Below are 26,611 nucleotides of genomic sequence, written 5' to 3' on the forward strand. Positions count from 1 at the left end.
CCGGGCGGGAAGGCCGTTATACCGCCTGCGGGGGGGCCCGGCCGGGCGAGGGGGCGGCCGCACTTACTCTCATTTAACACCTCCAGCAGCTCGGCGCAGCTCTCACACATTGTTCATTAACAGCAGCAGCCGCCGCCGCCGCCTCCTCCCGACCATTGATTGATCCACTCGGTGCTGATTGATGATTGATGGGGGGGAGAGGGGCCGGTCTGGGAAGGGGGAGGGGGCGGCTGATCAATGCAAATGAGCCTGTGGCGGCGGCGGCGGCGGCGGGGAGGAGAAGCCGAGTCACTCACTGGCTCCCAGGGACTCCACGCGCCGCCATTTTGCTGTGGGGGAAGGAGGAGGGGGGCGGGCGCTCGGGCTCAGCTCGGCTATTTCCGACCAGGCAGAGGACGGAGGCGGCCGAGTCCCTCCGCCCTCGCCCCTCCCTCCAGGGCCGGCCCTCTCCCCCTCCCACCCCGGACTGAGCGGCGGGGGGGGCGGAAGTTGGGGCCGGAAGCGTAAAATGGCGTCGGCTGCAGCTTGCTCCTCGCTCAGGCTGCCCCTCCCCCACCCGAGGGCCAAGGCACGGGGGGAATCCCCTCAACTCCCTCTCCCCGACCCGAAGGCCCTTCATGGCTTCATTGAACAGCGATCTGCTCTGCCTGGAGCCGTTTCATGATTCTTAGTACTGTAATCAGTGAGAAATGTAACACTTTTAGAAAAAACGCCAGGCTTTGGAACAATATTTTATTTCTTTAACACTGCAATTTTTTAAAAAAGAAATGCAAAGTTTGCACTGGAATCTAGGACTGACATCTTGCCTTTGCAGCTACCCATGTGCAGTCACTTGCCCTAATCACATATTCAGCACAGGTCACTCAACCCCCACATTCATTTGAGACATACGTTTTTCAGATAAAGCTTGCAGTTCTCAGCACCGGAAGAGGGCACCTTTAGCCTGAATGTACCTTTACCAAAATGTACATATATTGTTCTAGTGTAAGGTATCACATGGTCTGCTTCGAGTGCTCTTTCCCCAAAGCCAGTATTTTCTAGATTTTAAAAATTGCCTTTTCATTCATGTTGTACCACCCTGTGGTGAAGTAGTATATTGTTCTACATAGATTTACATAACTGATTGCCACATAGCATGTGAATAGAATAAACAAAATCCCAACTTTTGCATTGCATCTAAACAAACAAAAACTTGGCCAATATTTTTAAAAGACTAGTGATTTTGACTGCCTTAGTGATTGAGTGCTCAAATGGTGAAAACTTTAAAGGGTCTGTTTTCAGCACTGTTTGAAACAGTGCAGTGTTAAAGCACACTAGGGTAATTTTAGTGTACACTACCAGGATCTACACCGACCAATTAGCGGGGAACATGTTAGTGCATTCACAACCCCATAATGCACACTGCATAATGATTTGCTGCTCCGCTAGATATACCCTGAAGTCCAGAATTACTAGTCACTTGGAAATCTTGTCTACACCGAAACAGCAGCAAAGGTGTAAATTCCTCTTCCCACTCCCTCTTCCTTTCAATAAAGTGTTAAGATCAAATCCCAGTTTGTATATTTAAATGCTAAATTTATTAAGCCTAAAGCAAATGCCCTTTAAAAACAATGATGGGTCAAATTACTCCATTGTAAGAAATAGGTCAAATTCTATTCTCAGTTACAGCTACTACCCCTGGATATACTACACCTGGATCCATCGATTTCAATCAACTTTCCTGTTGCTAGTTATTCAATTACTTAACTAGAACAGCTATAGTCCTCACAACTATTCCAGAATAGCTCCCTTTGGGGTATAAGGCCTGGTCTACACTATGAGTTTAGTTCGAATTTAGCAGCATTAAATCGAATTAACCCTGCTCCCATCCACACACCGAAGCCATTTACTTCGAAATAAAGGGCTCTTAAAATCCATTTCTGTACTCCTCCCTGACGAAGCGAGTAGCGCCGAAATCAACTTTGCCATTTAGAATTAGGGTTAGTGTGGCCACAATTCGACGGTATTGGCCTCCAGGAGCTATCCCACAGTGCACCATTGTGACCACTCTGGACAGTAATCTGAACTCAGATGCACTGGCCAGGTAGACAGGAAAAGCCCCGCGAACTTTTGAATTTCATTTCCTGTTTGCCCAGCGTGGAGAGCACAGGTGACCACGCGGAGCTCATCAGCACAGGTAACCATGCAGTCCAAGAATCAAAAAAGAGTACCAGCATGGACCATACGGGAGGTACTGGATCTGATCGCTATATGGGGAGAGGATTCCGTGCTAGCAGAACTACGTTCCAAAAGACAAAATGCCAAAACATTTGAAAAAAATCTCCAAGGGCATGATGGAGAGAGGCTACAATAGGGACTCATATCAGTGCCGCGTGAAAGTTAAGGAGCTCAGACAAGCCTATCAAAAAACAAAGGAGGCAAACGGTCGCTCCGGGTCAGAGCCACAGACATGCCGCTTCTACGCTGAGCTACATGCAATTCTAAGGGGGGGCTGCCACCACTACCTCACCCCTGACCGTGGATTCTGAGGGAGGGGGTAATCTCAGCCATGCCTGAGGATTCTGGGGACGGGGAAGAGGAGGAGGAGGAGGACAATGACGACGAGCTTGCAGAGAGCACACAGCCCTCCGTTCTCCCCAACAGCCAGGATGTTTTTCTCAGCCTGTCTGAAGTACCCTCCCAAGGCATTATCCCAGACCCTGAAGCCGTGGAAGGGATGTCTGGTGAGTGTACCTTTGTAAATATAAAACATGGTTTAAAAGCAAGCTTTTTTAAATGATTAATTTGCCCTGAGGACACGGGATGCATTCGCGGCCAGTACAGCTACTGGAAAAGTCTGTTAATATGTCTGGGGATGGAGTGGAAATCCTCCAGGGACATCTCCATGAGGCTCTCCTGGAGGTACTCCAAAAGCCTTTCCAGAAGGTTTCTGGGCAGTGCAGCCTTATTCCGTCCTCCATGGTAGGACACTTGACCGCACCATGCTAGTAGCAAGTAATCTGGTATCATTGCATGACAAAGCCTGGCGGCGAATGGTCCCGGTGTTTGCTGGCATTCAAGCAACATTTGTTCTTTATCTCGCTGTGTTATTCTCAGGAGAGTGATATCGTTCATGGTAAGCTAGTTGAAATATGGGAATTTAATTAAGTGGACAGAGATGGCCATTCTACTGGGCTGTTTGCCTGTGGCTGAAAAGAAATCCTTCCCTGCAGTTAGCCAAGTGTGTGTGTGAGGGGGGGGAGCGGGGTCATTGGCGCTGAGCTTTTCACGTTTGGCTAGCAGGGATCTTCCCTGATGCCAGCCACGCGGTGGGGGGAGGGGTAAAGCGATCATCCCACAGACTTGGATGAGGGGGGTTAGTTTGGTTTCTGCCGCTGCACGTTAACAGGAAAACCGCAGCACTCAACGGGCTTTGCTTGGTACGTGGGAAAGGAGGGCGCTGCTTTTAGGAAGGTTGCAGAAGCCGAAAGACAATGGCTTACCATGGCCGCATGCAAGCAGAATTCTGTTGCCCGGACCTGCGTCTGTGATCTCTAACATCAAAGCCGCAGGCACTCAATATTAAGATGCAAAATGCGACCTTGTACCAAAAATCACATGTACTATGTAATGTGAATAGTATTGTTCACTGTGAAAGAGTATAAGCATTGTTCTGTAAAATGTATCTTTTTAAATACTTCTCTACCTCAGATAAGACAGCGAAAACAAAGGACGTGAGACGAAATGTTCTCCAAAATCATGGAATCGACCCGCAATGAAAGAGCTCATCTGAATGAGTAGAAGGACACGGTATCAAAGTACAGGAAAGATGCCAGTGAACGTGAGGCCATGAGGGACGCTCGAGATGAGAGATAGCAGGCTGCAATGCTGGGGCTGCTGCGTGATCAAACGGACATGCTCCAGTGCCTGGTGGAGCTTCAGAAACAGCAGCAGGATCACAGAGTGCCGCTGCAGTCCCTCTATAACCTCCCTCCCCCCTCACCATGTTCCATAGCCTCCTCACGCAGATGTGTAAGAACACGGGAGGGGGAGGCTTCATGCACCCTCCCACTCCACCCCAGTGGACAGCCCAAGCAAAAGGCTGTCATTATTTTGAACTTTTTTAGTGGCCTTTTCCTTCCCTCCTATCCTCCTCCCAAACCCCACCTGGGCTACCTTGTCAGTTCTCTCCCTATGTTTATAGCACTGCTCTACAGCCAAAATGCTTCTGAAATAAATATAGTCAAACTTTACTAATTCTGGGTCACTGAGAACAAAAATGATGCTTAAAATTGTTGATTGGCTCTCGTTTTCAAGATATGCTATTGGGTCAGTATATACAACCCTTGACGTGGGAATGGCGGAGGATACGTGAGTTATAAAGGGAAGGGATCTCAATTTAAACCAGAAATGACTAAAATACATCTTTGACTGGATCTATAAATAAATCTATGACTGGGTTTGGACAGTACTTGCTTTTTAGGCAAAACAATGAATGATGCAATCTGAAGCTGGTTTTGCATCATACATGATATGAATTGCATCATGTTATTCCTAGAAGTCATGGATGATGCAATCATGACGAAGCTTTCATCACTCTGCTGAACAAATTGCCCTATATCAGCTCTAGAAATCACACAGTGTCATGCTCTCTTATTTGTCGGTGTTTGATTTTGCAAAGGGACACATTTCTGTTTAGCCAAAGTGAGCAAAGAGGCCTCATACATGTGTGAACAGTGCAGATCACCACAAACATAGCAGAAATTAAGTGACTTTTGCATCACAAAAGCGCAGTATAACCACTATGGTTAAGAAAGCCTATCACCTTTATTTTGGCTGCAAAATTGGAGATCAGGACAAGAGGTGGGCCCCACACATATGCTGCAACACTTGTGCAACAAATCTTCGCCAGTGGTTGAACAGGAAAAGGAAATCTATGCCTTTTGCAGTGCCAATGATTTGGAAAGAGCCAACAGATCATACCAGCAATTGTTACTTCTGCATGGTGCCTCCAGTTGGGAAAGGTGTGTCAAAGAAGAAAAAGTGGACTGTGCATTATCCAAACATTCCATCAGCTATAGACCCAGTACCCCACGGAGAAGGACTGCTGGTTCTTGATGCACCAGAATCATTCTCACTTGAGTCAGAGGAGGAAGAGGATGAAACTTCTGGGCCTGAATCATCAATGTCACAGGACCCACATTTTCTCCCATCCTCCTCCTCTGAACCACTCCTCATAACACAAGGTGAACTGAATGACCTTGTCAGGGATTTGGAACTACCCAAGAGTAAGGCAGAGCGGTTGGGCTCCAGACTACAGCAGTGGAATCTCCTGGCAGGCGACGTTAGGGTTTCCATGTTCCGTGACTGTCAAAAGGATCTTGTCCCATTCTTCTTCATGGAAGATGATCTTGTAGCCTGCAACAACATCGATGGTGTGATGGCAGCCCTCAACATCGTTCACGCTCCAGATGAGTGGAGACTGTTCATTGATTCATCGAAGATGAGTCTTAAAGCAGTTTTACTGCATAATGGCAATGTTTTGCCATCAATTCCAGTTGGTCATGCAGTCCATAGGAAGGAAACCTATGACAACATGAAACAACTTTTGAGGTGCATAAACTATGACCAACATCAGTGGCAGCTTTGTGGCGATTTGAAGGTTGTTGCTCTCTTGCTTGGTCTGCAGACTGGATACACAAAGTACTGCTATTTTCTCTGCGAATGGGATAGTCGTGCAAGAGATTCCCACTACATCAAGAAAGATTGGCCACTCCGACAGTCATTGGAGCCGGGGAGGAAAAGTGTTCAGCATCCACCACTTGTTGAATCAAGGAAGATTTTGTTACCATCCTTACACATCAAGCTGGGTCTGATGATGAACTTTGTTAAGGCCATTGACAAAACACAAGCAGCTTTCAAGTACCTCCGTGGAAAATTTCCAAGGTTAAGTGAAGCTAAGATAAAGGAAGGTGTCTTTGTTGGTCCTCACATTCATGAACTTCTTCGAGATGATGCATTTGACCATGCACTGCGTGGCAAGGAAAAGACGGCAAGGAAAGCCTTCCAGTTAGTGGCAATAAATTTTCCCCGAAACAACAATGCAGACAACTGCAGGTTGTTGGTGGAAAACCTCCTCTAGGCATACAAAAGCCTTGGTTGCAACATGTCACAAAAGATACATTTTTTGCACTCTCATCTAGATTTTTTTCCACCGAACTGCGGAGCAGTGAGCGACGAGCATGGCAAGCGATTTCACCAGGACATTGCAACAATGGAGAAACGCTATCAGGGCAAATGGAGCCCATCAATGCTTGCAGACTATTGCTGGACAGTGACAAGAGATGCTCCATTTAATGAATACAAGAGACAAGCCAAGAAGTGCAGAGTAGACACTGAATAGGACTAAACTATGTACATAATATTTTTTTGCCTTTTGTTTCAGAATAAATTTTATTTATATAACCCTTTTGCTGATTTTTAAAGTGTTACATAAACAGGACAGGTGAAATATTATCATGTAAAGCAACCATAAACACATGAAAAGACCTAGGTTTACAATTTATGATTAAAACTCTATCTACACAATATACATAGACATAAAATGTAAAAACTTAAATATCTTAGAAACAGTAGCCAGTCAGTTGTTTTAATTGTCATATTTGAATTCAGCACATCAAAATACATAATAAATAGCACATTTTATCTCTGAAGCAGACGACTTCTCAAAAATTGTAGACCAGGGTAATCAATTAATAAAGAATACATGATTTTTAAACTATAGTTACTTTATTTCCTTTGAAAGCAACTGTGATTGAAGGGGGAGTGGTTTGCTTACAGGGAACGAGTCAATCAACGGGGAGGGTTTTCAACTAACAGAACTTTCACACCATAGCTTGGCCAGTCATGAAACTGGTTTTCAAAGCTTCTCTGATGTGCAGCACTTCCTGGTGTGCTCTTCTAATCGCCCTGGTGTCTGGCTGCGCGTAATCAATGGCCAGGCGATTTGCCACAGCCTCCCACCCTGCCATAAGGTCTCCCCCTTACTCTCACAGAGATTGTGGAGCACACAGCAAGCAGCAATAACAATGGAAATATTGGTTTGGTTGAGGTCTGAGTGAGTCAGTAACGTGCACCAGCGACCCTTTAAACGTCCAAATGCACATTCTACCACCATTCTGCACTTGCTCAGCCTGTAGTTGAACAGCTCCTGACTACTGTCCAGGCTGCCTGTGTATGGCTTCATGAGCCATGGCATTAAGGGGTAGGCTGGGTCCCCAAGGATAAACTATAGGCATTTCAACATCCCCAACGGTTATTTTGTGGTTTGGGAAGTAAATCCCTTGCTGCAGCCGTTTAAACAGAATAGTGTTCCTGAAGACGCGAGCGTCATGAACTCTTCCCGGCCATCCCACGTTGATGTTGGTGAAACGTCCCTTGTGATCCACCAGTGCTTGCAGCACAATTGAAAAGGACCCCATTGCAGTTTATGTACTGGCTACTCTGGTGCTCCAGTGCCAAGATAGGGATATAGGTTCCATCTATCGCCCCACCACAGTTAGGGAATCCCATTGCAGCAAAGCCATCCACTATGACCTGCACATTTCCCAGAATCACTACCTTTGGTAGCAGCAGCTCAGTGATTGCTTTGGCTACTTGCATCACAGCGACCCCCAGAGTAGATTTGCCCACTCCAAATTGATTCCCGACTGACCGGTAGCTGTCTGGTGTTGCAAGCTTCCACAGGGCTATCGCCACTTGCTTCTCAACTGTGAGGGCTGCTCTCATCTTGGTATTCTGGTGCTTCAGGGCAGGGGAAAGCAAGTCACAAAGTTCCATGAAAGTGCCCTTACGCATGCGAAAATTTTACAGCCACTGGGAATCGTTCCAAATCTGCAACACTATGCGGTCCCACCAGTCTGTGCTTGTTTCCCAGGCCCAGAATCGGTGTTCCACGGCTATAACCTGCCCCATTAACAGCATGATCTCCAAAGCGCTGGGGCTCGCGGTTTGATAGAATTCTGTGTCCATGTCCACATCACTCTCGTCGCCGCGCTGCCGTAGCCGACTCCTGCTCGCCTGGTTTTGCAGGTTCTGGTTCAGCATAAACTGCATGATAACGCGCAAGGTGTTTACAATGTTCATGACTGCTGTCTTGAGCTGAGCAGGCTCCATGCTTGCCGTAGTATGGCTTCTGCACTGTTCACCCAGGAAAAAAGGCGCAAAATGGTTGTCTGCCGTTCCTTTCCTGGAGGGAGGGGGAGGATGTACCCAGAACCACCCGCGACAATGTTTTTGGCCCCATCAGGCATTGGGATCTCAACCCAGAATTCCAATGGGCGGAGGAGACTGCGGGAACTATGGGATAGCTACCCACAGTGCAACACTCCAGAAGTCGACGCTAGCCTCGGTACATGGACGCACACCGCCGAATTAATGTGCTTAGTGTGGCTGCATACACTTGACTTTATACAATCAGTTACCAAAAATCAAATTCTGTAAATTCGGATTAATCCCGTAGTGTAGACATATCCTAAGAGTGTCTTTTTCCAGGTTAGTTGATTAAGCCAAACCAGAAAAAAAGCACTCTTCTTCCAGAATAAGTGTGTCCAAAGAGGAAGCTAGTGTTACATAACTATTGTACTTGAAAGTTAAGTAAAATGTGAATGTAAAGTGTAGTCAGGCACTAAAGTACAAAATGGGACTACAAGTGAGTAAGCGAGGAAGATTCTGGCTCAAAATAGTGAATCCTAAAAATACCCCTGTGAAATATTATTTTCCCAGTTGCAGATGAGGAAACTGAGCCCACAGTAAAGCTTGTAAACTGCATTAAATTAAATAGTTGTAGATTTTTTTTATTTTCTGTTAGAAATAGAGGAAAACAAAATAAACTATAAATGCAATATCATAAGTGTAGTCTCAAGCAATGGGAAGTTAAGCAATTGAAGTTAACAACGTTGCACATATGTAGTAGTTATGTTTTCCTTGTTACAGAATTAATGTTACATTTAAAAGAAATACAAACATGTTAAGGGATAGACATGCACAGTAAGGTGGCACATCCGTGGCTTTAAGAAGCCAAGCGGGTCGATGCCACAAGTTCCCTCCTACACGGGAGCACAGAGCCAGCAGCAGAGGGGATGGAGGGCAGGTATTGGAATACGGATAGAGACCACACGTCTTGAAGAAGCTCCAGTTGGGGTAAGTAACCTTCTTCGAGTGATGGTCCCTATGTGGATTCCAATAGTGGGAGAATAGCAAGCAGTGTTCAGCACGGAGGTGGGCATGAGGTCTTAACAGCAGTCAGTGTGTGTAACACAGCTCATCCGACGGCAAGTCTGCCAACGCGGCAGGGGCAATGGCATACTGTGTGGCAAAGGTATGGATAGATGACCAAGTGGCCACACAACAAATGTCCTGTCACGGAATGTCTGTGAGGAAGGCTGACATGCTGGCATGAGCCCACGTGGAATGAGCCATGAGCCCTGGTGGGGAACGAATGTGAGAGAGAGTATAGCCATCAGTAATACAGCAGCAGATCCTGCAGGAAACAGGTTGTGAAGAGAGAGCATTGTCTCAAAAGTAGTCAGCAATGGCGATGAAGAGGTGTGGGGAAGTGCAAAAGGGGTGGATGCATTGAAGATAGAATGTGAGTCCCCTACGTACATCCAGGGAGTGGAGTGCACAGTGCCTCGGGGAAGCATGTAGCTTGGGGTAAAAGGTGGGGAGATGTACACATTGATTGAGGTGGAACAGGGATGCCACCTTAGGGAGAAATTTGGGGTGGAGGCAGGAGACTTTGTCTTTGTGAAAGACAGTAAAGGGAGGGTCCGCCATCATGGCTGCTCGTTCGCGGACACAATGTGCAGAGGTAATGGCCACCAAGAAGATGACCTTCATGGAAAGGTGGGTGAAGGAGCACATGGCACGGGATTCAAAGGGCAGCTTAGTGAGGGCAGAGAGGACCAAGTTAAGGTCCCAGGGAGGGGTCGATTTGCAGACCAGAGGGAAAGACATTGAGAAGGCCGCAGAGGAAGCAGACGGTAGTTGGATGAGTGAAGATGGAGAAGCCATCCACCGGAAGGAGGAAGGCACTGAGCACCACCAGGTGGACATGAACTGAGGAGTGGGTGAGGCCAGATTAGCTGCCAGGTAGCTCAGGATGACAGGGATAGAGATGTAGCCACGATCACGCAACCAAAGGGTGAAGCGGCACCATTTGGCTTCATAGGAAGCTCTGGTGGATGGGCGCTGGTTGTGCGTAAGGATGTTGCAGATGGGAGCAGAGCATACCATGTCTATCCGTAAGCCCCATCCAAATTTCAGGCTGTGAGGTGTTGGCTGTGGCCATGGGCCTGTGTCAGGAGATCAGGAAAGCAGATCAGGGGGCGGATGGAGAGGAAAAGAAGGTCTGTAAACCAGTTCTGGCAAAGCTAAGCGGGGGCCACAAGGAGGACCATTGCCCGATCCCCAGCGTATTTTGAGTGGGACTTGCAGAAGCAGAGGAATGGGCGGGAAGGCATAGCAGAGTTCGGTGGTCCAAGGGAGGAGAGGGGCATCATCTTGTGAGCCTGGGCCTAGGGCTCCCCTGGAGCAGGAGAGAGTGAGTTTGTGAGTGTCCGCCCTGGCAAAGAGATCCCAGCGAGATATGCCCCAATGGCAAAAATGGAGCGGAGCATGGGCTCGTGGAGTTCCCACTCGTGGTTGGCATGTAAGGAGCAACTGAAGGTATCTGTGAGAGAGTTGCTTGTGTGGGGAAGGTGCACGGTGTGGAAAGTGATCTCATGTTTCAGGCACCAATTCCAAAGGAGAACGGCCTCTGCACCAAGGGAGGGGAAATGGGCCCCACCCTGCTTGTTGACATATATGACCATTGCCATGTTGTTGAAGAGCAGCAGAGGTAGAAGTGGTAGACTGCTGCAGATAGCGGTGGGGTTGCTCAGGCTGGAATTGGGGGTAAGATTGGTATGTTTGTCGGGAGTGGGGACGGAAGGAGGGTTGGTTTTGCCTACAAGTGGGGGCAAGGGTGTAGAGGGCCAGGGATTGGAGGGTGGCTCGGGAGTCTTTTAGGGAGTGAAGGGACTTGTCAATCTTGTCACTGAAAAATTTGTGGTTATCGAAGGGAAGGTCTTCAAGGGTAGTCTGGACTTTCTTTGGGAAGCCGCTGGATTGTAGCCGTAAGTTGCGAAGAAGCACCACCCCAGAGGCTAGTGATCAGGAGGTGATATCAGTGGCGTCCTCTGCGGCTTGAAGAGTGACTTTGGAGAACAGCAGGCCTTCATCTATGAGCGACTGAAAGTCCTGTTGTTTGTATGTGGGAAGGAAGTCAAGGAACTCTGAGTTTGGTATATGAACGGGAATCATACTTGGCCAGGATAGCTTAGTAACTGGCAGTACAGAATTGGAGGCCCGCAGAGGAGTATACCTTACATCCGATAAGGTCAAGTTTTTTGGCTGCCTGGTCAGGGGGGATGGAGCAAAGGTGTTGTTGGCAGGCACGCTCCGTGGCTACCTGGACCACTAGGGAATTCAGAAACATGTGTTGGAAAAGGAAGTTTGTATCCTTGGCCGGCACAGAGTAGCGGCATTCAGCCCGCTTTGGAGTAGGGGCACAGGAAGCCAGTGTGTGCCAAAACGCCTGTGGAGGCTGAAGGATGGCATTAGGGATGGGTAAGGCAGTATGAGCAGGGCCTGGAGGCTGAAGACTATCCAAGAACTGGTTTGTGGGAAGGTTAAGAGCAATGGCTATATAATGAAGAAGGGCTGGATATTGAGCATGGTTGTCTGGAGGTGAGAGAGAGGGAGGGATGAGTGTGTCATCGGGTGAGGAAGAGGCATCAGTGGGGACCTGCTGGGCCAACAGTTCTGGCGGTGCCAGAGGCATGGGCGGATTGGGTAGAACAAGGACTTCCAAATAAATGAGCACCGTAGGCAGTGATGGAGCATGGAGAGCGTTAACAGGTAGGCAAACTATGGATTGGCAAATTGCCCGGAAGCCGGTGGGTAGGGCTGCCATCTGGGGTGGAAATGGGCTGGCGAGAAGGCAGGATCCGCCCGAGTCTGAGGATGGGTCCAGCAGAGGCGGAGTCGTTGGAGCAGCAGGAGGCAATGGAAGGTGGTCCATCAATAGGAAAGGCTCGTCAATTGGGGACAGAGGACCGACGGTAGCCAGCAGTGCAAGTTGCGGTGGGAGCCAGCAAATGGCAGCATCAGCTCTGCCGTATCAGTCAAGGGGGACAGGTGTCCTAGTGTGCACAGAACTGGGTGGGAGAGACCAGATGGTCCCAGTAGAGCGGACGGTGATGGAAGCAAGGGCTGGAGAGTGGTCACCAGGGCCAAAGTCGACGTCGTCGGAGCACAGTGCTTGGACTTATGCTTTGAGCGAGATTTCAGGCATGGCTCAGGGAGGAAACACTGCGCTTGTGGGCGGTCCCTGTTGGGGGAGCCACTCTTGTGCCCATGTATGCTTCTTATGCACACGATGCTGCTTGGGCAGATGCGGGGGTGCTGCCAGTGCCGGGCAGGACGGGATGGGAGCAAGACTGGCCGCTGGGGTGGATCAATGGTCCGACGGATCCATCGGTGCCTGATCCTGTGGCACATGAGGGGACATTGTCTCTTCCATCAGGAACTTATGGCAGCGAAACTCATGAGCTTCCTGGGTTCAGAGTGGGAAGGAGTGGCAGATAGAGCAGCATGCAGTGACATGAGCTTCACCGAGGCAATAGAGGCAGCATTGATGCTCGTTGCTCACAGAGAACGAGTCAGGGCAAAGAAGTACAGTACCTAAACCTGGCTTGCCTGGGCATAATCCTCTGGCTGAGGAAGAGTCCCGCTGAGGGGAAAGGCTTTGATTCCAATTCCAAATCTAACAAAGCTGAGGGATGGGGAAAAACAAGGACAGACAACTATACTACGAAGAACTATATACAGCAGTAACAGGAGAAGCACAGTCCTCAAAGCAATCTAAGACCACCGAGGAACAGGGGTTTCAACTCTGGCCATGCAGCGATAAGAAGGAACTGGAATGGCGTCGACCTGCACGGCTTCTTAAAGCCTCGGACGCACCATGCAGTCAATGCCCAATGCATATGTGGGTCAACGGACAGTACTATGAACTATTCCACCTCTGGTACATGGCGCACATGCGTACTCGCGATTGGAATCCATATAGGGACCATCACTCGAAGGAGAACCTGAGTTCTCTGATAAACTGAAGGCTTGAATTTTTTTAAAGTCTTTCTTCATGTTAAAAAATAAGTTAATCAAAGGACACCATTCCTCTGAATAGTCTTCTCTGAAAGTTTGAGAGCCATAAGGTTGAATGAGCAGCACATACTGTTATAAAAGGGCACAACTCTCCTGGGCTTGAATGAAGGTACCAATCCTGCCTTTTTTAAGTTGTTACTTCCCAAGCTGCAGCCCTGACACTGTCATAGGGCTTTATGTTATCTAAATAAAATACACTTCTCATTTGCCCTGTGCTCTGTCAGTGCATTTTGAAGTGGTATGGAATTCTTCCAGCTTGACCTAAGAATGGACACTATATCAGGCTACTAGCTAACATTACTAGAGTAGATCAGCTACTAAATGTCTTCCCTTATAGCATTCCATCTCCTGGGCTCATTACATAGGAACACTTAATTGTGAAGGCATATCTATAACATCTCCCATCTGATTTTCTTAAGGGGGATGCTACATTAGTGTATGAATTCTCTTTGCAAAGTAAGTGATACATGCCACCTTCTGAACAGGATCATAGTCTCCATCTGCAGCAACATGATAATATCCATTATTCCTTACACTGTGAAAATTAAAGAGGGAAATCAGAACCACACAAAGCAATTCAGGGAGTACTCTACAACCAGTTCTTCTATCCTACTCTATCCTATAAAAGCATTATATCTCCCAGATGATATTGTATTGCTGATCCAACTCCTGTAATTTTTTTTCCCCACAGCCGCCTCAGACAGCATTGAATGACTAGGAGGGCATGTGATATATAGTGAGGTGGTAATGAACTGCATTGATAGAGGGTGCCAACTTTTCAAAACTAAGTGCAATAGATGCAACTTGAAAAATCTGTGTGCACTTGTTTCACCTGCAAACCCCTGAATCTTTGTATTAGGTCTTAATCTGGTCCTCATCAGAAAAAATACCACTATTATGTGGCACTCTTGGATCTCAGGGATTCAGTGGGAGTGTCTATCCTGCAATGTAAGCCCATGCTTGAGCCCAGGCTCAAGGCTAAATCAGGGCTGAGATCCAGGGCTGGAGGATCTGAGCTCGAGTCAAGTCGAGATCCAGGGTCTGAGCCCTATTGCATTGCAGTATAGACACAGCTCCACTTGACTGAGGTCCCAGGATTCAGCTGGAAGTATCCCACAATTTTGTGGGACAACTTCCTTAGTCCTCGCTATCCCAACAATCAGTAAACCACTATATTGAAAACAGAAGCCACACCCCCTTTGCAAAGGGTAGCAGCCCAGGTCAGGATAAGACCAGCCATACTGGGTCAAACCAAAGGTCCATCTAGCCCAGTATCCCGTCTTCCGACAGTGGCCAATGCCAGGTGCCCCAGAGGGAATGAACAGAACAGGTAATCATCAAGTGATCCATTCCCTGTCGCTCATTTCCAGCTTCTGGCAAACAAAGGTTAGGGACACCATCCCTGCCAATCCTAACTAGTAACCATTGATGGACTTATCTTCCATGAATTTATCTAGTTATTTTTTAACCCTGTTATAGTCTTGGCCTTCACAGCATCCGTGAGCAAAGAGTTCCACAGGTTGACTGTGCGTTGTGTGAAGAAATACTTCCTTTTGTTTGTTTTAAACCTGCTGTCTATTAATTTCATTTCGTGACCCCTAGTTCTTGTGTTATGAGAAGGAGTAAATAACACTTCCTTATTTACTTTCTTGACACTAGTCATGATTTTATAGACCTCAATCATACCCCCCATTAGTCATCTCTTTTCCAAGCTGAAAAGTCCCAGTCTTATTAATCTCTCCTCATATGGAAGCTGTTCCAAACCCCTAATCATTTCTGTTGTCCTTTTCTGAACCTTTTCCAATTCCAATATATCTTTTTTGAGATGGGGCGACCACATCTGCATACAGAATTCAAGATGTGGGCATACCATAGATTTCTATAGAGTAGGGCTGTCGATTAATCGCAGTTAACTCTCACAATTAACTCAAAAAATTAATCGCCATTAAAAAAATTAATCGTGATTAATCGCAGTTTTAATTGCACTATTAAACAATAGAATACAATTAAAATGTATTAAATATTTTGGATGTTTTTCTACATTTTCAAATATATTGATTTCAATTACAACACAGAATACAAAGTGTACAGTGCTCACTTTATATTATTTGTATTACAAATATTTGCACTGTAAAAATAATAAACAGTATTTTTCAATCCACCTCATACAAGTACCATAGTGCAATCTCTTGATCATGAAAGCACAACTTACAAATGTAGATTTTTTTGTTACATAACTGCACTCAAAAACAAAATGTAAAACTTTAGAACCAAAAAGTCCACTCAGTCCTACTTCTTGTGCAGCCAATTGCTAAGAGAAACACGTTTGTTTACATTTACAGGAAATAATGCTGCCTGCTTTTTATTTACAATGTCACCTGAAAGTGAGAACAGATGTTTGCATGGCACTTTTGTAGCTGGAATTGCAAGGTATTTACGTGCCAGATATGCAAAACATTCATATGCCCATTCATGCTTTGGCCACCATTTCAGAGGACATGCTTCCATGCTGATGACACTAGTTAAAAAAAGATGTTAATTAAATTTGTGACTGAACTCCTTGGGGGAGAATTATATGTCTCATCCTCTGTGTTTTACCCGCATTCTGCCATATTTCATGTTATAGCAGTCTAGGATGATGATCCAGCATGTTGTTCGTTTTAAGAACACTTTCACTGCAGATTTGACAAAACACAAAGAAGGTACCAATGTGAGATTTCTAAAGATAGCTACAGCACTCAACCCAACATTTAAGAATCTGAAGTGCCTTCCAAAATCTGAGAGGCACAGGCTGTGGAGCATGCTTTCAGATGTCTTAAAAGAGCAACACTCTGATGCGGAAATTACAGAACCTGTACCACCAAAAAAGAAAAGCAACCTTCTGCTGGTGACATCTGACTCAGATGATGAAAATGAACATGCATCAGTCCACACTGCTTTGGATCGTTATCAAGCAGAACCCATCATCAGCATAGATGCATGTCCTCTGGAATGGTGGTTGAAGCATGAAGGGACATATGAATCTTTAGCACATCTGGCATGTAAATATCTTGCGATGCTGGCTTCAACAGTGCGACGCAAACGCTTGTTCTCACTTTCAAGTGACACTGTAAACAAGAAGCGGGCAGCATTATCTCCTGCAAATAAAATAAACTTGTTTGTCTGATTGATTGGCTGAACAATAAGTAGGACTGAGTGGACTTGCAGGCTCTAAAATTGTACACTGTTTTATTTTTCAATGCAGGTTTTTTGTGCATAATTCTACATTTGTTAGTTCAACTTTCATGATAAAGAAATTACACTACAGTACTTGTATTAGGTGAATAGAAAAATACTATTTCTTTTGTTTTTTACAGTGCAAACACTTGTAATCTAAACAAAGTGAGCACTGTACACTTTGTACTGTGCTGTAATTGAAATCAATATATTTGAAAATGTTGAAAACATCCAAAAATATTTATATAAATGGTATTTTTATTTTTTAAATTGCAAGATTAATTTTTAAAATCGATTCACAGCCCTAATATAGAGGCAATATGATATTTTCTATTTATCTATCCCTTTCTTAATGATTCCCAACATTCTGTTCGCTTTTTTGACTGCCACTGCACATTGAGTGGATGTTTTCAGAGAACTATCTACAATGACTCCAAGATCTCTTTCTTGAGTGGTAACACCTAATTTAGACCCCATTGTTTTATATGTATAGTTGGGATTATGTTTTCCAATGTGTATTACTTTGCATTTATCAACACTGAATTTCAGCTGCATTTTGTTGCCCAATCACTCAGTTTTGAGAGATCCTTTTATAGCTCTTTGCAATCTGCCTGGGACTTAACTATCTTGAGTAATTTTGTATCATCTGCAAATTTTGCCACCTCACTGTTTACCTCTTTTTCAGATCATTTATGAATATGTTAAATAGGACTGGTCCCAGTACAGACCCCTGTAGGACACCACTATTTACCTCTCTCCATTCTGAAAACTGACCATTTATTCCTACCCTTTGTTTCCTATCTTTTAACCAGTTACCAGTCCATGAGAGGACCTTCCCTCTTATCCCATGACAGCTCACTTTGCTTAAGAGCCTTTGGTGAGGGATCTTGTCAAAGGCTTTCTGTAAATCTAAGTACACTATATCCACTGGATCCCCCTTGTCCACATGCTTATTTACCCCCTCAGAGAATTCTAGTAGATTGGTGATTCTTGATTTCCTTTTACAAAAACCATGTTGACTCTTCCCCAACAAATTATGTTCATCTATGTGTCTGACAATTTTGTTCTTTACTATAGTTTCAACCAGTTTGCCTGGTACTGAAGTCAGGCTTACTGGCCTGTAATTGCCAGGATCACCTCTGGAGCCCTTTTGGTACAGAAGCTTTTTTAAATAATAGGTTACAAACTACAATTAGTAGTTCTGCAATTTTACATTTGAGTTCCTTCAGAAATCTTGGGTGAATACCATTTGGTCCTGGTGACTTATTACTGTTTAGTTTATCAATTTGTTCCAAAACCACCTCTAATGATAGCATGAACCCATTCTGTTCTGATCACCAATCTGCAAGCACACTATCAGAGAACCTGCTGGTTTTGCAAAAGAGAGCAAACCTATCAAGCTTTTTGCAAAACAAGCTGTTTCCTGGTAATGTGCAGGGCATGCAGTAAAGTTTTCCCCACAGGGCACCATGGTTTTAGGGCTAGAGCAGCCACCTTTCGGGGGGCAGGGAGGAAGGGCCCCTAGGGACTCTGGGATAGTGTTACTTTGACTTGGGTCTGCACACTGCAGTGTGGACGCCATAGCCCTAGGTTCAAGCATGGGTCAGAAAGTTCTTACCCTAGGGTTAAAATACAATGTGGATGCTCAAGCCCAGTGTTCCCTAACATGGGTCACCTGACTCAAGTCCCACTAACCCTGGGCTTACGTTGCAGTGTAGACATATCCAGTGTCTACAACGGTGTTTGGTAGGTCCAAATCCCAGTCTTGCACATGACCCTCTATAATGGGCCATTTTTAGTGCACATAATTGTGTGCTGCATCAGACACTGACTGATTCAACCAAGGCAGTACTTCTGGTAAATTGGTACAGTTATCCAGAAAGGATGGAATCCATTGCAGTGGAGAATCCTTGATTTCACTAAAAGGAAACTGTACAGAGAAATCTCCCTTTTTGTATCTCAACACTGGTAAAAGGTAAAGGTATTTGTGAAAGTCTACAGCTGGCTAAAATGCTCATCACCAGTTTAAATTATATATATTTTTGAGGGGCCAGATACAATAGATTTTTTCAGTCTGCTCAGTACATGTAAATGTAAGTGGTTCCCACCCCTCCATTTAAATTTCAAAACTAAACCCAGCCATCTCTTGCAATTATACTTCAATGACTCAAACAGGGTATTTGCATTTTTAACCATTTGCTTTATAAAGCCTTATGTTTCAACCAACACAACTAGACTTTTAAGTCAACATCTTGTGAAGATGAAAAGTCACAACATTTGGCTTTCCCTAGATGAGAAAGAATAAACTGGAAGTAATTTCTAGTGATGTATATTAGGACACACATTTAACATGTTTTATAACAATAGGTAACTCTCACGTACCGCTGAGTCTTATTAAGAGTTTACAATGAAGAAGATGTCTAACTGGCTTTTCAACATTTCAGTCAGTGAATTACTCTCCTTTGTGTACTATATTGAACAAATGCACAAATGTTATTAACTACTGTGGGGTGTGGTAAGAATCAGTGTGTATACTGAAAGATCCTGGGGCCCCAATGTAGAGATGAGTCTCAGGCCAGGTCTGCTACACTGGCAAAGATTTCTAATGTAACATCAAGTTGAGGGACTGGTTTTTTTGCCATATTTCTATACTGGCAAAGGCCCTACTGTGCATCAGCCCTCTTGTGTTGGGTGGAGCTGGAGCTGGAGCTTTGGTGTCTGACCCTGATGAGAAGATCATCAAGTGCCAACAACACCTGAATAGTCACCCTGGTGGGACAATGGAGGTTATTGGCAAATCCATTAACTTTTAATGACCCTCTGTCAGCACTTCCACTCAAGGGCTGAACTATGGTAAATCTTAGCATAAGAAAGAAGAGAAGGTATCCCAGACCGATTTTTTTTAAAAAGAGATGTTTTTCTAAGCCAGGGGGAGATACTATCACCAGAATGAGAAAACTGAACAGGAGATGGGGAAGGAAAGGCCTGGACACCTAGAAGAATGCTGATTAGAACCAAAAAGGCTCTCAGGAATGAGGAGGAAACTAAGGGTATCTTTACAGTCGGATAAAAGATCTACAGCTGAGCTATTGCTGGCTTAGGTTAGCTGTCTTGGGCTCATAGTGCTCAAGCGGTGGGGCTATAAAATGGCAGTATACACATGCGGGCTCAGGGTGGAGCCTTAGCTCTGATATCACATGAGGGGGAAGGTCCCAGAGCCCAGGCTGCAACCTGAGCCCAAATCTCTACACTGCAGTTCTTAGCCCTGCAAGACCAAGTCAGCTGAGAGGTGGTGTCATAAGAATGGACATACTTGTCAGACCAATGGTCCATCTAGCCCCGTATCCTGTCTTCCGACAGGGACCGATGCCAGGTGCCCCAGAGGGAATGAACAGAACAGATAATCATCAACTAATCCTCCTGTCGCCCATTCCCAGCTTCTGGCAAACAAAGGCTATGACACCATTCCTGGGTTTTTATGGTAGAATAGCCATAACCTCAGGCAGGCAAGTACATACAGGTAGTTTTGGTTTTTGGCTTAGATCAGTAACTTTCTTATACTTTTCATCAGTAAAGTGTGTGTGGTTAAGAAATTCCTTTGCAAAGCCCGTGCTCTGATAGCAGTCATATGGTCCCTGAAGAGTTAAACTGTAAACTGAAGTGCCCACGAGGGTGGAGTTCTTGTTAGAGTGTACATAAGCTACTGAGGAGACTTGTGGGGTTCAGCACTGGTCTCCAGGTCAAGGCAAGCTGGGCCATGGGACCCCACATCCCAAGAAGGTATACAAGACAGTCTGCATCCCAGGAATGTGCCCGAGAGGCCAGACCTAGAGACACTGTCAGGCCACCGCTTTGAAGCTCATGGGGGCCAAGTATATGGAATCCAAAGATTGGGTCCAATGTAGCAGACTTGTGACAGTCCACAGGAGGAAACTCAGCCAAGGCTGTAACTCCAGCATAGCTCCTACGGTAGATGCAGCCTAAGTTCCCTCTAAGCTGCATAGCTGGCTATCAAGAACCACGGAGGCAGAGAGAGGCGCTTCTCACTCGGCCCAGCCCCACTGGAGCTGCTGTGACCGTGGAGAGGCACCCCAGCCCCGAGCTGTTGCGGCTAGAGAGAGCTGGGGGGGAATCCTCTCATCCGGCCACAGCCCCCGGGATAGCCTCTCTCCCTGCCCCCCCAGCCAGAGCACTCACCCCAATCCTCTGCCCCAGCCCTGAGCCCCCTTCCACACCCCAATCCCCTCATCCCCACCCCCACCCCAGACCCCGCACCCCACTGCACACCAACCCTGAGCCCCCTCCCACATGTCAAACCCCTCAGCCCCAACCCCACCACACATCACCTCCATATTGGTGCACATAAAATTCATCCCGCCCACAGCCATAAAAAGTTAAAGGGAACACTAGTTAGGAGGGTTTGCTGGTATAGATATATTGGGAAACTTGTTCTCGTGTAGACTAGGTTTTCCCCTATTGTGAGTTAAAAACTCTATTCATAGGTCTCAGTTTTGGGGAATAGACCTAGAGAGATCACCACACACGTTATATATAAAAATTAGTTATATGTGTGGCTTATCAAGGAATCTCTCCCCAAAATCCTCAGGTCAGCCCTGTGAATGGTGGTATGGCCATAGTGGGCAGGAATGTTTTACAGGAAGGTGGATGGATAATAAAAAATATTGTTTTGCAGGCCCAGCCAAAAATGCCAAGTCTGGATTCGGTGTCCAGCTTTCACAGAAATACTAACAGACATAACAAAATCTTACTTCATTAGACACTGACAAAGGTGATACCAAGTTCTACCTAAATGAAACAGGTTATATCTGCAGCACCACTAAAAAAATATTTATTGTGAAAAGTAGACTTCAATCCACACACTTGTTATACAGCCCATTTTCTTAACTGAAGCCAGTTACTACGGCTTCTGTAGAATGTAGCTTCCCGCCCTGCCCCATCCTCAGGCTAAGTTCATCAATACCTACTCACAGGGGCGGCTCTGTGTTTTTTGCCGCCCCAAGCACCGCAGTCAGGCGTCTTCAGCGGCATGCCTGTGGGCGGTGTGGGGTCCGGCGGCGTTTCTGTGGGTGATCTGCCGGTCCCGCGGCTTTGGCGTACCCGCCGCTGAATTGCTGCCAAAACTGCGGGACCGGCAGACCTCCCGTAGGCACGCCGCCGAAGGCCGCCTGACTGCCGCCTTCACAGCGAATGGCAGGCCGCCCACCATGGCTTGCTGCCCCAGGCACGCACTTGCTGCGCTGGTGCCTGGAGCCGCCCCTGCCTACTCAAAGTCTTTCATGAATCAAGACAGACTTAGGATTTGTGATAATACAAGTAGAACATGAATTGTCAGAAAGCTTCAAGTATGCCAACTAAATTTACATACAGATTTGTCTAAGAAAACTGAAACAAGTTGATAGTAGTAGTTTGAGGCAATGGCATTTAAAAAAATATTTACAGGGTAGTCAGATTTTTCAGGTGAAAAATCAGGCCCCTTGTCATGGTGTGGGAGAGCTCACCGATGATGATTTTACCAGAGTCAGGACAGCGTGCACAAGAAATTTTTGGCATATAGGAGGTGGCAGGGAAGAAAAAGCTGCTTATTCCTCCCTCTTTCCATTCATTTTTCCTCACTCACTCCGCTTCTCCATCTTGCTTTAATTTTCTCTGTGGTTCTGTTGCCCTTTTATTCTCACCCTTGTATCTCTCACTCTCATTGACATATCCTCCATCACGTCCATTTTCAATCCTGCCTCCCCCCATGCTCTTTTTTGTTTCTCCTGTCACAATCCAGTGATCACCTGTGGTGCAAGGGAGATAAGCAGAGGCATTTCCAGCAGTCCCATAGTGCTGCCTATGGCAGCAGTGCGGCTGAGCAATGAGCTACAGGCTCACCGGTTGTAGCAGTGTCCCCAGTTTCAAGTTCCAAATGGATCCAGAAGAGGGCTAGTGTGAGAAGGACAGTCATCAGGAGACTGCATGGCAGCACTAGTATAATCCCAAAACCTGGGGATGGCCCATGAGGTGCACATGCACTCACCCAACATGCAGTTTCACCAGATTCCATCAGGTAGCCAGTCTCCTAGGGTTATGCTAGGACCAAACACTACTTTCTATAATAATGTTAAGACAGATCCTGAAAACTGTTCTTCAAAGGTGTGTTGCACATGTCCATTCCAATGTAGGTGTGTCGCACCCCAAGCACAGGTGATGGAATTTTTTTCCTTTGTGGTATCCATTAGGTTGGCTCTATCGCCTTCTGTGCCACACGCTCATAGTGTTGGTATACAGGACCCTGCTGACCCTGCGCCCCCTCAGTTCCTTCTTACCAGCTGATTCCAATAAGAGGAGAAGGGGGTGGGTTTTGGAATGGACATGTGCAACATCTCAAAGAACATCAGTTTCAGAAAGGTTACTAACTTTTTTTCTTGGCGTGCTCGCACATTTCAATTCCAATGTAGGTGACTCAAGCATAGGAGGTGGGCTCGGAATTCATGAACCCTGAAGGAGGAATTCCTGGAACTTTTTGAGACTATCCTAGAAATTAAAATTGTACCGGCCCAGCAGGGCCTGATGGTTTGCCACCCAAAATTGCAGGCTGGCAGTAGAATAAATCTCTCCCCCAAATAAATCAAATTTCTTAGCATCTTTGTTTTTGGGAGTCAAGGAGGTGGGGACCTGCTTGTCTTTTTGCTGGCTGCAGATACAACTATTGAGCCTGGGAGCAGGTGGGGATAGCAGTACTGAAACCTTTGGCCAGCACAAAGTATTTTTTCTCGGCCCATTTCGAGGTGGGTGGGATGAAGGAGGAGGTCTAACACAAAGCTATCTTTGGATATCTTGAGGACCCCCTCATGCACAGGCAGGGTGACCCAGGCAGGTGTAGAGGCCAAGAGGACGTTGAAGACAGTGTCCTCCTGCTTTGCCATCTCCTGTAACTCAAGCCCCAAGTTCCTGGCCACATGCCGTAGAAGGGCTTGATATTCCCTGAAGTCATCCGGCGGGCTGGCTCTGGAAGGTCCTGCAACTGCCTCATCTGGGGACAACAAGGAAGACTGGATCACTGGTGGGGATGCTGGAGTCTCGACCACCGTCAGAGAAAGAGGCTTTGGGGTGGGCATAGGTTCCTCCACCCTGACTTCACAACGGGCTTCCAGTACCGGGTCCAGTGCCGCCAAGGAGTGCTGTGAAGGAGGCATAGTCATAACCAGTACACCCTGTGCGCTCCAATAAGGCCACTACACTGGCCATGCTGCCAGTGCAGTGCCACAGACAAGGGAGCGGACTCCGGTGCCCAATCACGCCAATGAGACCTTGGCGATGGGCTAAACTGGCCTTCCGTACCAGAGAAACCCCCTTCCGGCAACCAGGGAGGGACTGTTGATGCCTGTGTTTGTTCGGTGATCGTGGCTACTGGTGAAAATTCCCCGGGTGTAACCGAACAGTAACTCTAGCGGGGAGAGGGGTACCGGTGCCGGGGAGACTGGTACTGGGATGGGGAACACTCCCATCATGCTGGTGATCGGGACAGACCACTGAGAAAGTGAGCAGTGCCGGGAATACTAATGGGAGTGTTGGCTCTGTGCCAGAGAATAGAGCCGTGGGGATCTGGGAGCTCAACTAGGAGACTTGCGACACAATGAGGATCTGCCCCGGGATCCCCGACACGGTGGCAAAGATTGATGCCTCCTGTCCAGCGACTGGCGTTGTTCCCCTGTCCCCTGAGGGGTCTTAACGGCAGGCTTGCCCTCTTGGAGAAACTTAGCCGGGTCCTGCAGCACTGGGGTAGTCATCGGAGCAGGTGGAGACCTGTGCTCTCTCTGTGCCGAGGGAGCTTGGGATGACGAAGGTGCAAGCAGAAGTGCTGGTCCCAGACCGCTCCCAAGAGTCGGTGGCAGACCTTTAAGGGAGTTTGACACCCCAACAAGGGAGGCACGATCTCGTGACTCTGGAACAGACTGGAGGGAGGCGCGGGTCCCTTGATAGACAACTGTGGGCCTTCTTGCTTGGTGCTGGGGGAGAGCTTCTTGGCCTTCTTCTTTGGCACCGGTGACGGCAAACAGTGCCAGAAGGAGCCAGGCTGCACAACCTGCCTGGATGGCTCAGAAGCCGGGCGGAGGGTGGAGTCCATCAGAAGAGCCCTGAGGCAGATGTCCTGCTCCTTTTGGGTGTGGGGCCGAAAGTTTTTGCAGATCTGGCACCACTCCTTAACGTGTGACTCTCCCAGGCACTTAAGGCAGCTGCCATGGGGGTCACTCACAAGTATAGGCCTACTGCAGTCCGAGCAGAGCTTAAACCCGGGAGACCGAGATGTGCCGCACTTGGGGCAAAGTCCTGCTGGGACCCTAACTAACTACAACTACTTAAGACTAGCAACTATGTACAACGGCCTTAAGGCATGAAGTTCAGAATGGTAGACAACTGCTAGCTCTTACTAAGCAAAAAAGGTGCTCCGACTGACTACCAAGGGTAGTAAGAAGGAACTGAGAGGATGTAGGGCTGGCGGCGCCTGATATACCGTGGCATGAGCACAGCACTTCAGAGGACACCACAGCCAGCCCTATGGGGATCACTGGAAAGGAATCGATATGAGCAATAACTCGAAGAAGAAAGGAAGGGCTTTCATCCTCTCTGCTATTGCTATGAATAGCAGAGTTGATCTGTGAAACAGCTTGGTCCTGTGTATATAGAACGCCAGGGCTCACCTAACATCCAGAGTGTAGATGTCGCTCCTCCCTGTTCAGATGCAGTTTTGACTGGGACACCAGCGAGGTCATAACACGCCTGAATGCAGTCTGTAATTCACGACGAGATTCGCTGTGTTGACACTGGACTGCCCCTCATCCTCTCAGCCACGGCCACGAATAGCTGCGTGGACTTACAAAAGGGTTTGGTGCGTTGGCATTTGGTAGAATGCCAACGCTCGGCGGACATCTAGGGTGTGCAGGCTGCAGTGACTCTGGTCCGTATGGGGTTTGGGAAAAAACACCAGCAGGCAAATGTCCTGGCCCAGATGGAATTGTGAGACCACCTTTGGGAGGAACTTAGGGTGTGGGTGGAGCTGCACCTTGTCTTTGTGAAACAGTGTATGGTGGCTCCAAGGTGAGAGCCCTCAGCTCCGATACCCTTCTGGCCGAGGTGATCGCCACCAGGAATGCCACCTTCCAGGAAAGGTGGAGAAGGGAGCAGGTAGCCATGGGTTCAAACGGGGACCCCCATGAGCTTAGAAAGGACTAAGTTAAGATTCCATGGGGGAACAGGGGAGCATGAGTAAGGGAACACCCTTTCCAGACCTTTGAGGAATCGTCCCACCGTTGAGTGGGAGAAAACCGAGCTACCTAAAAACCCTGGGTGAAAGGCGGAAATAGCTGCCAGGTGCACCTTAATCGAGGACGGGGCCAGCCCTTGTTGCTTAAGGTGCAGAAGATATGCTAGAATGGTCAGCACCGGGGCCTGGAGTGGTTGCACCCGTTGTGACCCACACCAGCACAAGAACTTCTTCCACTTGGCCAAGTAAATCGCCCTGGTAGAGGGCTTACTACTACCAAGTAGAACCTGCTGCACAGGAAGGGAGCACTGGCTCTCCAAAGCATTTAACCATGTAGCTTCCATGCCGTCAGATGCAGCGATTGCAGGTTGGGGTGGAGAAGCCACCCTCCGTCCTGCGTAATGAGGTCCCGGTGTAGGGGCAGGGTTATCGGGGCCTCCACCGACAGCTCCAGGAGCGTGGTGAACCAATGCCGGCGGGCCCAATGCAGGGGCGATGAGAATGATTGACGCCCTGTCCTGCGTACCTTGAGCAGTACCTTGTATACTAGGGGGATGGGGGGAAAAAAGCGTATTTTAGTTCCCTTCCCCACCAGATCGTGAATGAGTCGGCTATTGAGCCCGGGCTGCAACCCTGGAACGAGCACAAATGTGGGCAGTGGGTGTTGTCCTTGGTAGCAAACAGGTCTATCCAGGGAAACCCCCACCTCTGGAAGAGCAAAAGCATGACGTCCATTCTGAGCATCCACTCGTGCATGCAGTAGGACCTGCTGAGATGGTCCGCCAGCTTGTTTTGCTCCTCCGGGAGATACACCGCCTCGAGGTGAATGGCATGGGCTATGCAGAAGTTCCAGAGGAGGAGAGCTTCGAGGCAAAGCGG

The 26,611-nt window shown here is 47.3% G+C and overlaps 2 protein-coding genes across 18 annotated transcripts in view; one reads left to right on the plus strand and one right to left on the minus strand.

The window, feature by feature from the left end:
• USP34 (ubiquitin specific peptidase 34) overlaps positions 1-382 on the minus strand; it is a 280,867-nt gene extending 280,485 nt beyond the window's left edge. For 15 of the 17 annotated variants that reach the window (XR_010599944.1, XM_042857217.2, XM_065589647.1 and 12 more), the window contains exon 1: positions 68-382. Coding sequence is in view for 14 of the 17 variants with exons in the window: in XM_042857217.2 (XP_042713151.2) it covers positions 68-110 (43 nt within the window). In the remaining 3 variants the exon portion in view is untranslated. The remainder of the gene's footprint in view (positions 1-67) is intronic. The other 2 variants (XM_065589652.1, XM_065589650.1) reach the window with 1 other exon arrangement.
• Positions 383-2,583: 2,201 nt separating this feature from the next.
• LOC135982542 (uncharacterized) lies at positions 2,584-6,755 on the plus strand. Its single transcript, XM_065589654.1, has 2 exons — positions 2,584-2,723; positions 3,691-6,755. The coding sequence occupies exon 2, from the start codon at positions 4,784-4,786 to the stop codon at positions 6,119-6,121; it is 1,338 nt and encodes a 445-aa protein (XP_065445726.1). The 5' UTR covers positions 2,584-2,723; positions 3,691-4,783; the 3' UTR covers positions 6,122-6,755.
• Positions 6,756-26,611: the final 19,856 nt, after the last annotated feature.

This window comes from Chrysemys picta, chromosome 3 (assembly GCF_011386835.1).
Source record: "Chrysemys picta bellii isolate R12L10 chromosome 3, ASM1138683v2, whole genome shotgun sequence".
Taxonomy (NCBI): domain Eukaryota; kingdom Metazoa; phylum Chordata; order Testudines; family Emydidae; genus Chrysemys; species Chrysemys picta.